The sequence below is a fragment of the Curcuma longa genome, chromosome 21 (genome assembly GCF_044706935.1).
Source record: "Curcuma longa cultivar G26 ecotype Majalengka, Jawa Barat chromosome 21, ITB_CL_G26_1.1, whole genome shotgun sequence".
NCBI lineage: Eukaryota > Viridiplantae > Streptophyta > Magnoliopsida > Zingiberales > Zingiberaceae > Curcuma > Curcuma longa.
Window position 1 is genome coordinate 4,800,936 of NC_133881.1, and position 11,504 is coordinate 4,812,439.

Below are 11,504 nucleotides of genomic sequence, written 5' to 3' on the forward strand. Positions count from 1 at the left end.
GTCTGAGCTTATCCTGACGCCCGTCGTCAAATGATTTGCACATGAAGCACGATTTTGAAAGTAAGCTTGATTTGCACATGAAGCACGCACGTACGATTTTAAAAGTAGCTAGCTTGATTAAAGTGATCGAACACTTCTTATATAATTAATTAATTTTTTTATTAGTTTAAAATTGGGCTGATGGTTTAATTAATCGATCAAATCAATTACATTACGTTACATAGAAAACACGTTCGTATTAATTCCCTCTATAAAAGAAGCTGAAGCTGTACGTAGTTCATCGTCCCCAATTCATCAGCTAGCTAGCTCCTCGATAACTCGATCGATTACTTGTCTTCAATGGCGTCCGCGTCCTCACCGATACGAGCAGGCGGCTACTGGCCGTCGTGGACATTTAACATCCTCCCTCCCGCTAACATCAACCTCTCCGTCTTCACTCACCTCTTCTACGCTTTCCTCCAAGTTGACCCCTCCACATTCCGGCTCATCGTTACCGATCAAGACGATCGCATGCTGCGCGCTTTCTCGGCCGCCGCCCACGGCCACTCCCCTAGCGTGAAGGCCCTCCTATCCATCGGCGGCAGCAACAACGCAGCGAGCGCCATCTTCGCTGCCCTCGCTGCCGCCCCTGCCTCCCGTGCCGCCTTCATCCAGTCCACCATCTCTGTGGCTCGTCGGTACGACCTCGACGGCCTCGACCTCGATTGGGAGTTCCCCAACGACGCGGCGGAGATGGCCAACTTGGGGCTGCTCGTCACCGAGTGGCGCGAAGCCGTGGCGAATGACTCCGGCAGGCCGCTCCTCCTCACGGCCGCGGTCCGGTTCGAGCCGACCTACAGGTGGGGGGTGCCGCGTTCGTATCCGGTTGCGAATATGGCGGCCGCGTTGGACTGGATCAACGTGATGGCCTACGACTTGCACGGCTCGTGGGAGCCTAACACCACCGGGCTCCACGCGGCGCTGTACGATCCCACCGGGGCTAAGGTCAGTGCGAGCGACGGGGTAACAGCGTGGGTGTCCGCCGGGATGCCGGCGGCGAAGATAGTGCTGGGGATGCCTCTCTACGCTCGGACGTGGCGTCTGGCGCACCCGGACCAGCACGGGGTGGGAGCGCCGGCTGTGGGAATGGGGCCGGGACCGAATGGGATATTAAGCTATTCGCAGGTGGTGCAGTTCAACCCGGACAACGGGGCGACGGTGATACACGACGTGAACTGGGGACAGGCGTACTCTTACGCCGGCACGGACTGGTTGGGGTACGACGACGCGTGGACTGCGGAGACGAAGGTGAAGTACGCGCGCGGGGCGGGGATAAGCGGCTATTTCTTCTGGTCTATCGGCCAAGATGACGCCGCGTCGACCGTTACAACAGCTGGTACTCGTCGATTAAAGATTTATAAATTAATAAATAATTTGAAAAAACGAATTTTAATAATTTTTCAAAAATCTCTTGATATTTTAATATTTCCTATACTAACTTTTATTATTGTTAATTATTTTGCAGCTTGGAATGCGTGGGGGAATTAAGCTACCAGAAAACAAATATTTACTTTACAGAAATGATAGAGAGCAGGAAAATATAGCAGGAAACATAGCATGACACATGTGGCGGTCCACGTGTGTCATGCCACGTGGACTGCCACGTGGGTTTCATGTTCTCTCCCCCCCCCCTTCCCCAAAATCCCGAGATCGAAGCCTCTTCGTCATTTCCCTCCTTCGGCGAAAACGCAAACCCTAACCTCGTCTCTTCCTCCTCCTCCTTCGTGCCGTCTCTTCCTCCTCCTCCTTCGCCAGCTTCCGTTTGCCGCCGTTGTTGCTGCCGAGAGGACCGCGCGTTCCTCTTCTCCGCGCCGCCTCCTCTTCTGCGCCTTTTCCTTCTCTTCTCTGTCGCCTCCTTCTTCCTCCTCCTCCTTCGGCGAAAACCCATTTCCCTCCTTCGGCGAAAACGCAAACCCTAACCCTCGTCTCTTCCTCCTCCTCCTTCGCCAGCTTCTGTCGCCGTCTCTTCCTCCTCCTTCGCCAGCTTCCGTTTGCCGCCGTTGCTGCCGCCGAGAGGATCGCGCGTTCCTCTTCTCCGCGCCGCCTCCTCTTCTGCGCCTTTTCCTTCTCTTCTCTGCGCCGCCTCCTCTTCTCCGCGCCGCCTCCTTCTTCCTCCTCCTCTGCGCTGCTTCATGGTAATACATGTCAATCGTTAACCTTTTTTTGCATGTTCATAATTAAGTACTTAAGTTTTCTGTATACAATTGGTTCCTTCTGCTGAATCTGTAGCTTTGTCTCACAGTATTTCTTGCATTGTAATCCAGCCACCTCTTATCAAACCATTGGATAATACATTGAGTTTGGATGACTTGGATGCGGTGAAAGTAGTTAGAAAGGGTAGTGGTGGAATTGTTCAGCTTGTTCGTAACAAGTGGACAAGCCAATTTTTTGCTCTTAAGGTATAAAATTAGACTCCTAGACATTCTAATATTGGGTATGTTTATCTTATGATGCTGATCATTGAAGAATTTATTTTCACTTTTACCATTGTCATATATGCCACTGAAAATTTTCCTCTAGTATTGCAAGTGGTTGGCAATGCTGCCGTCTTTTTGGAGAGATTATATAGCTGTGTTTGTGCAACTGTGTTGTTACTTGGCAGTGTATATTAGACACTAAATGACCTCTCTTATTATATATACATACACTAAGGTTGCATCTTGCCTTCCTTTGTATAAAAAATGATAATTTTTAATCATTGTCTGTTTTATTTCTAATTGCTACTCTTTTATAAACTCTGGCTTGGGGTATTATCTTTAAAATGTAAATGTAGCTTCTTTATCTATGCATCTTAAGCTTAAGTTCTGTTGGTTGAAAATTAGGCAAAAAAGAGCCCCAATATTTGTCTGTATTTTAGTACAGTATTTTCTGATCATGATTGTCTTTAGAGGGATAAGATTCATGTGGCTGGTCAATGAAATGATATGAACAAAAAATTGTAATTGCTGTTTTCTCAATCAGTCTCTTAGAATTCAATTTTTCGGTGTACGTCTTTATTCAGCAAGCATCCCTGTTGTAAGGCTGACCTGAATGATATGCTTGTTATTAGCAAGCCCAATTTTTTGCAATCAGCCAGGGCAAATCCTTGTAGAGGTACCATTTAGAAATAATTATTTGCAACATCTCCCTCTATAACTTGTAAATGTTCCTTCCTCATGGCTGTCTTGGTAGGCATTCTTGCCTTCCAGTTCCTGTCAAGTTTTTCACCACATCCTTTTCCTAAGCTATGAATCCCATCAGGTTCTGTGCAATGACTACGGGCTCTTTCTCGAGATTGCCAACATCATTAGGCACCTAGAGCTGACGCTAGGTTTGAACTTGGTTGGTAGCCTGATTTTTGTTTAATCTCATTATTGTATGTTAATATTGTGATGATGCAAATTGATTCATATATTGTTGAAGTTTAAATTTTTTAGTGGTGTTTGGAGTTTGTAATTTATAAAGTATGTTTGTCCTTGCAGGTTAAAAATGCCTAAGTACTACACTAATACACCGAAATGCAGAAGTTTATAATGGTGTTGCATTTGCGCAGAGATTGGTTGGCTTTCTAGTGTGTGTGATATTTGTTAACTCTTGTATGACTATGTTGATGTAGTTTACATGAACAGAAACATCTTGTGCAAAAGTGTACTCAATTTTTGTTTTCAAAAAGAACATATTGTGTACTTAATTTCAGAATGTAAGTTTCAGTAGTTTGTGATTGCCACATGATTCTTGAATCCTGGTTCATTCAATGTGTAGGCCATGCTATATATCCAATGAATGTCTTGGGGAATTGAAATGATTCTTATACTCATCTTTGCGGAAGCTCTTGCTCTCTATGGTCTCATTGTCGGCATCATCCTTTCCTCTCGTGCTGGCCAATCTCGAGCAGACTAAGAACAGCAGCACTGAAACTTGTAATCTTCATTTGTTCAATGATTTTTGATCCCTTTACGAAAACCTTATACTTTTCAGCTAGAACTGAAACTTGTCAATTGCATTCTTCTATGATTGATGCAATCAATTTACAGTAAATTGGTTGGTTAAAGGGGTGAAAATAAATTTTTTAAAAAAACTTACATGCATATCATTGAATCTTAAATAAGTCACTCCTGTGATTACTAGAGGAAACTGTCTGATAACCGAGCAATGATCCATTAGGGGTTTGGTTTAAGCTTGTTGAACTGCTCTGGAGTATGCGTTGCTAAAATGGTGCTAACAAATCCGGAGGGAAGGTTCAGTAGGTGATAGCAAATCCATCAATTATTTCTCTTGCAATCAGTGAAATCCAATATAAACGATACTTTTGATCTCCATATTGAAGAGTTAAATACGTTAAAATGGTTGTTATTGTGAATTATTTTATATTGATAAAAGGGCATCCCTCTGAATCTAAGACCGTTCATTATCTAGCTAGCTAGCACAACTAAGATCCGACGTTTTATTTTGTTGCCAAAGCTCTCATTATTAAATATATACTATTTATATATTTATTTTTTAATGGAAAAGAGAGATTTTGATAACAAAATACAAAACTTTAAAGAATTATTTTGGTATTAAAAGATTTTTTATGGCATTTAAAACAAAGTTGTTAGACATGCATAGAGGTGCAATACTTTGAAATCCACCGGAAAATACTCATTGTGTTTTATTAATGTATATATTTTTAAAAAATTTTAGATATAGAATTTAAAAAATCACAATATTAAACATCTTTTAAGTATGTTATAAAAACGATGTTATAAAAATTCAAACTTGCATATTCAAATGAATTTGTGTCTTACCTTAGTGTTCAAAGAAAATGTCCTATTTTTTTATACTCAAAATCCTAAAAATACATACTCTTGAAGAATCCCAAGAATACATACTCTTAATTTGATTAATTTTGATAAATCTGTACCAAACTTACATGGATTTAAAAATTTTAAACAGGATCAAAATCATAAAAATCTAAGAAATACGTAAGTGATGAATGTTAAATTTGTGACAAATTTGATGACGAATTCAAAATTCATCCTCAAATTTTCTCTAATCCCTATTTAATTTGAAAAAAATATCAAAATTATCACAAATTTCATTACAAAACAGCAATAAAATTTGAATTTGTTACAAAATTGACTATAAAATTTAAATTTGTTGCAATTTATTTGGCAATAAAATTTAAATTCATTATAAATTTAGAGATAAAATTTAAATTTGTTACAAATTTAGCGATGAAATTTAAATTCCTTGTAAAATTTGATAAAATTTAAATTCAATGCAAAATTCGAGATGAAATTTAAATTCGTTGCAAATTTAGTGATGAAATTTAAATTCATTACAAATTCGACAATGAATTTTGCGACAATAATTTTTTTGAGTAACGAATTTTGTTATTAAAATTTTTTATTGCTAATTTTATGATGAAATTTATTTTTCTTGTTAATTTCATTATTGATTAGCTATGATTTTTTTATTGTTACTTATGTTGTAGATTTACAACTAATTATTTTTATTGTTAAAATTTGTTATTAAATCTATGGATTTTAAGCTCCGTCCTATCGTAAGACAAAGTCATCGAGCTCGGGGCTCGGGTTAGGAAAGAAAAGAAAAACTTATATTAAGCAACCATCAAATGTTTTTACAAAAAATGATAAGTGAATCTTCATAAGCTTAAATACGATAAGGACGAAGATGAGTGACATTCCAAGGCCTGCCGAGCTCTTTCCCGTCAGTATTTTTGAGATAATAGGATCTGCTGCTGAGTCGCCTATTATAACTTTGTAAGGTCCTTCCCATTGTGGTTTCAGCTTCCCGACCTCACCTACTGGCTTGATCTTCTCCGACCTGAAAGGAGCGAGGTATAACCTTCTTGTAGGGAATGTACTTCTTCTCGGGGAGTCCTCCTTAATTTTTTAGCATCAGTACGAACCATAGCAGTATAACATCTTCGAGAAATAGCTTGATCACTTCTGACCGAGCCGACTTGATTGCCCACCGGGAACTTTATCTTCTGGTGGAAAGTGGATACTACAACTTGGAAAGCACTGAGTGCGGGTCTTCCCAGAATGACATTGTATGAAGAGGAGGCATCTACTATCGTGAAAACAACATTCCGAGTTCGGATCAAAGGCTCCTTGCCCTAGGGAGAAAGGTAGGCTGACCTGTCCCAACGGCTGTACGTCATGTCCAGTAAACCCAAATAAAGCAGTAGTCATGGACTTCAGATCGGATTTCTCTATTTGCATATGACTGAATGCCTCTTGATATAATATGTTGACGGAACTGTTAGTAGAAGCTCTAGAGCCAATTATGTGATGATTGACTAGGGACTTTTGTATCATATTCTATTATTAATAAAGGCATTATTTTTTATTATTATGCTTACTTTGTATTTGTGCCAAATAACTAAGTATAATAATGTCCTTAGGTAGCTAATTTTAATCTATATCATATCGATTGTTTGAATCGATAGTGAGATGATATAGAGAACACTATTCTTAATCATTCCTAGTCAAGCATTAATATTCAGGGACGATGTTAATGCGTTGAGACTGATCTCACAAATCATGTGGGTCAGCTCAGGGACGATGACTTGATCTCACAAGTCATGGATATAGGATATCGAGTTGACACATGGGTATACATTAGAGAATGTATACTGAAATTGACCCGCCATGAGAAAGTTTTATGGATATGAGTGTCATAAACTTTCTCATGTGACTATTGGTATGAATAATCCTTAGACCTAAAGTCACTACGACTCCCTACATAAAGAGTTATGTACTTTGGTATCGTCAAACGTCACCCGTAGCAGGGTAGACTATAAAGGCGATCACTGGGTATGTAACAAATTATGCGGAGGAATGTGAGTGATGTAAATGGGATCTATCCCTCCCATATAACGGTAGTGATATCTTACGACCTCTTGATAGAGTAGGACCACGAAATGCATGACCCTGCTCAAATGAGTCAATATGAGATATTGAGCTCATTTGCTTGAGTGAGTCTACTTGGGGATCAAGAAACATAAAGATTGATAAGAGAATGATACGGTCTATGCCTCATTGATCAATCTAGATATCGAGGATAGAAGGACATGGTTATACATTATCATAGTCACGGAGGTTATGTCGGATCTCGACATTCTTGTCACTTGGGTAGCAATGATGCATTGCTAGATGCAGCTCATTGTTTATGTTTTTAAAATGAGTTTTAGAAACATTGCCAACATTACAAGAACCTATTGGGTCACACACAAATAACACTTTATTTGGAGATGAGTTCATTTTAGTTTGACTAAAAGAACAATTACGCTCATTGGATGACCTAGACTTGAGTTAAACTCAAGTTGGTTGAATTTGAGTTAGACTCAAATTAAACCAAGGTGAATTTGGATTCATTATGCATGATTAATGTGGATTAATCATGCAATTAAGAAAAGAAAGTTATATGCATGGAAGTCATCATGCATGAGTTGAATTTGAGTTAGACTCAAATTGAATCAAATTGGATTTTGATTCATCATGCATGATTAATGTGGATTAATCATGCAATGAAGAGGAAGAGGTTATATGCATGAGAGTTATCATGTTTGATTAATAGGATTAATCATGCATTGATAAGGAATACCAAAAGTATAAAAACCCTTGGTATTCATAGCATGAGTATAAAAGAGTTTTTTCTTGCAAAACTCTAGGATTGTTCATTTGATCTTCCTCTTTCCCTTATTTTGGCCGAAATTCCTCTTCCCCCTCTTGGCCAAAATCCACAAAGGTTGCTAGCACAACCACCTTTTTCCAATAGTGAGTGTTCGTGTAGATACTCATAGAAGCACGAACACTTGAACGTGCTAGAGATCCGACGACCAAGGAGTTCAACTCTCAACATCTAATATCGACAGCAGTGAGATCGGTTGCTTGGCTAACCAAGGAGTTCAAACGTGCTAGTCTCGACAGAATCGATGACGTCCATGCTCATCAATTCCTCGAATAGGGATAATTCTAATACGTTCATAATTACATGTATAGAGATGCTCACTAGTTGTGATCCAATCACAAATTCTCTCACGCTATGAATTGTATTGCAGACATTCAGTATTTGAGTTTAAGATCCAATCAAATACATATGGAATGTACACTCAAATAGTAAATTGCTATTTATCCAATAAATAGTATAACCGTAAGGCGATTGCCTTAGGACACCCCTCAAATTAACATGATCTCGACTTTCTCGTCACTTAGGTAGCAATGATGCATTGCTAGATGTCGCTCATTATTTATGTATATAAAGTGGTTTAGATGTATTGCCATCGTTATGAGAACTTATTAGGTTACTCATAAAGAACACGATATTTCAGAAATAAGTTGATTTTAGTTTGACTAAAATGTGATCCGAAATTGGATTAATTGAATTAAACTCAAATGAATCTAATTAGATTATGGGATTGAGTCTAATCCGAGTTATACTCATTTAGATTAGACTCAACCATTTAATAATGGATAATTTTCATTAAAAAAATTCAATGAAACATTATCAAAGAGAAAGGTCAAGAGATATTCTATTTATTGGATGAATAGAAGATGAAGAGTTAAAAATAATACCAAGAGTTTTTGGTATTCATTGTGATTTATGGCCATCAAGAGGAGGGGAAGCTCAAGGGGCAAAGACCCTTGGTATTCATTGGATGAATACAAAAAAGTTTCTTGCAATTTGGAAATAGTGAGAGTGCTCATCATCCCTTTTCTTCCTCCTCTCCTTCTTGGTCGAAACACACAAGATGTATTTTTGATCCCTTGTGAATCATTCTAAGTTGCTAGGACAATTAAGGTAGTTCATCTCCTGTGGATACTATTAGAGGCACGTACCGGAGCTTGACACACCTAGGGATTTTCAAGAATATCTCTTAAAAATCTTATAGTTCTATTTTTTTCATTTTATTTAAAAAAATAAAAACTTAAACAATCAAGAGGAAACCTTAAAATAATAAGTCCACTATTTATTACTTGTATTTATCCTTGTTATAGAGCGTCAGACTGATTATTTTTTAAAAATTGTTTTGATATATATGTATCTCTTTTAATGCATGGTCAAATATTTTGCTATCATATATATTTTTTAATTATTGGTCAAATATTTTGCTATCATATATATTTTTTAATTATTGACCAAGTAAGTCAGTCTTTTTTTAAAGGTATATTAATTAACGTCATGCTCCTAAAATAAAATTTCTCATTATTTATTATCTATATATCATATTTATTTATTTTAAATTATTGACTGACTAAGTTTTTTTAAAAGATATATTCATTAATGTCGCACTTTTTTTTAATTATTGACCATGTTTCATTTACGTATTTTTTTAGGGTATATTAATTAATGTCACACTCCTAAAATTAAAATTTTCTTATATTTTTTAATTATTGACCTAAGTCTTTTTTAATTATTAATTAATGTTGCACATTCCCTATAAAAGGAATCGTAGTTCATCGCTCCTAATTCATCAGCTAGCTACTTGCTTACTCGCTCATCGGCAATGGCGTCCTCATCGATACGAGCGGGCTACTGGCGGTCTTCGGAATTTGATTCCCTCCCTCCCTGCGATATCAAATTCTCTGTCTTCACCCACCTGTTCTACGCCTCCCTCAAAGTCGACCCATCCTCATTCGAGCTCATAGTCACCGACGACGACGAACGCATGTTGCCCGCTTTCATAGCCGCCGCCCACGGCCAGTCCCCCGGCGTTAAGGCCCTCATCTCCATCGGCGGAGACCCGTCCATCTTCGCGGATCTCGCTGATGACCCCGCCAACCGCAAAGCCTTCATCGTTTCAACTATCGGTGTGGCAAAAAAGTTCGGCCTCGACGGGTTCGACCTCGATTGGGAGTTCCCCAACACCAAGAAGGAGATGGACAACTTCGGCCTGCTCGTCACCGATTGGCGCAACTCCATGGGCAAGGTCCTCACACTCACTGCTGCTGTTTGGTTCAAGCCGAAGGTTGGGCCAAAGGATAAACCGTTGCATCAGTATCCGGTTACGAACATGGTGAAAGCGTTGAACTGGATCAACGTGATGGCTTACGACTTGCCAGGCTCGGATTATTCGAAGGCCACCATGCTCCACGCAGCGCTGCACGATCCCACCGGGAATGGGGTTAGTGCGGAGGAGGGGGTAGTAGAGTGGATGACCGCCGGGATGCCGGCTGCGAAGATAGTGCTAGGGATGCCACTCTATGCTCGTACGTGGCTGCTGACCGATCTGAAGCTGCACGAGGTGGGAGCGCCGACGAAGGGATTTGGGCCGGGGCCGACGCCTCCCGGGGAGCTGAGCTACTCGAAGGTGGTGCAATTCAACCGAAACAACAACGCGATCGCGGTGCACGACGAGGCCTGGGGAGAGGCGTACTCCTATGCCGGCACGACCTGGCTGGGGTACGACGATGAGTGGACGGTGGTGAGGAAGGTGGAATACGCACGCAGCAAGAAGATCGCTGGCTACTTCTTCTGGCCGATCGACAAAGATGACGCCGCGTGGAATGTTACAACCACGGGTACTTAATTACTGCTCTATTCAAAATTTATAAATTAATAATTATTTGTTTTTTAAAAAATAAATTTTATAATTTTTTAAAAATCTCTTGATATTTTAGTATTTCTTAAACTAACTTTTATTGTTTTTATTATTATTTTGCAGCTTCGAATGCGTGGATGAACTGATGAAGTAAAATAATTAAATATGAGTGTGGTAATTTAAAATAATGAAATAAAAGCTGTGTGAACGGTGTCATGTAAAAAGTGTACGTGTGAAGGATGTCATGTAAAAAGTGTATGTGTGAAGGATGTCATGTATGTGTAAAAGGACTATATAAGTGTGTGGGAATTTAAATTAATGAAGTAAAAGGTGTGTGAATGACCGGGGCGCTCTGTAAAAGGGGCAGACCTTGAACCGGGCGAGATTCCGAGGGGTTTTCTAATACATAGTTGAATTCCTATGAGGGATAGTTAGCGGTCATTCGTTATTGGGGAGAGATCTGTAAAAGGATATCCAGTGACAGTGGATAGGGTTCTTTTAGTATTTCCGGGGCGCCTGAGTGACACGGGCAGACCTTGAACCGGGCTTCTAGAACCGTTTCAAACCAATAACGAGTGACGTAAGAACACCAATGATTTAATTCAAGGATACCTGACGAGGTTGAATTGGATAATTTGGTTGACATTCCTACAATTGAACAGTTATTGAGGAAAGGTAGAGGATCCAAGTCGATTAATCCATTCTCTGAGGAGTCCGAAATCCTAGGATCGCTTCACCCATCAGTGTCACAGTCGATCCCTTTCTCTGACTTTTAGGATAAAGCACTTTAAAACACTCCCATCTCCCCCACACAACTCATGATCTACATTCTCTCCACCTTTTTGTGCTAGATTTAGTAAGTAGTTCCACGGTCCCTGTGGATTCGATCTTTTTATTACTTGGCGACATTCCGTGCACTTGCGGAGTCCTATCA

General features: G+C 39.6%; 2 protein-coding genes and 1 long non-coding RNA gene across 4 annotated transcripts; all 3 read left to right on the forward strand.

Annotated features, from left to right (window-relative positions):
* The first annotated feature begins 301 nt into the window (after positions 1-301).
* LOC141814552 (class V chitinase CHIT5-like) lies at positions 302-1,527 on the forward strand. The gene is made up of 2 exons (XM_074702501.1): positions 302-1,375; positions 1,505-1,527. The coding sequence occupies exons 1-2, from the start codon at positions 340-342 to the stop codon at positions 1,525-1,527; spliced, it is 1,059 nt and encodes a 352-aa protein (XP_074558602.1). The 5' UTR covers positions 302-339.
* Positions 1,528-2,027: 500 nt separating this feature from the next.
* LOC141814198 (uncharacterized) lies at positions 2,028-3,794 on the forward strand. 2 transcript variants are annotated; one of them, XR_012600461.1, is made up of 3 exons: positions 2,028-2,174; positions 2,282-2,438; positions 3,501-3,794. It is a non-coding gene; the product is annotated as an uncharacterized LOC141814198 (long non-coding RNA). The 2 variants fall into 2 exon arrangements; XR_012600462.1 differs by having other exon boundaries at positions 2,304-2,438.
* Positions 3,795-9,518: 5,724 nt separating this feature from the next.
* Positions 9,519-10,841, forward strand: LOC141815645 (nod factor hydrolase protein 1-like). The gene is made up of 2 exons (XM_074703596.1): positions 9,519-10,550; positions 10,694-10,841. Exons 1-2 carry the CDS (start codon positions 9,536-9,538, stop codon positions 10,714-10,716), a joined length of 1,038 nt encoding a protein of 345 aa, XP_074559697.1. The 5' UTR covers positions 9,519-9,535; the 3' UTR covers positions 10,717-10,841.
* The last annotated feature ends 663 nt before the right edge of the window (positions 10,842-11,504 follow it).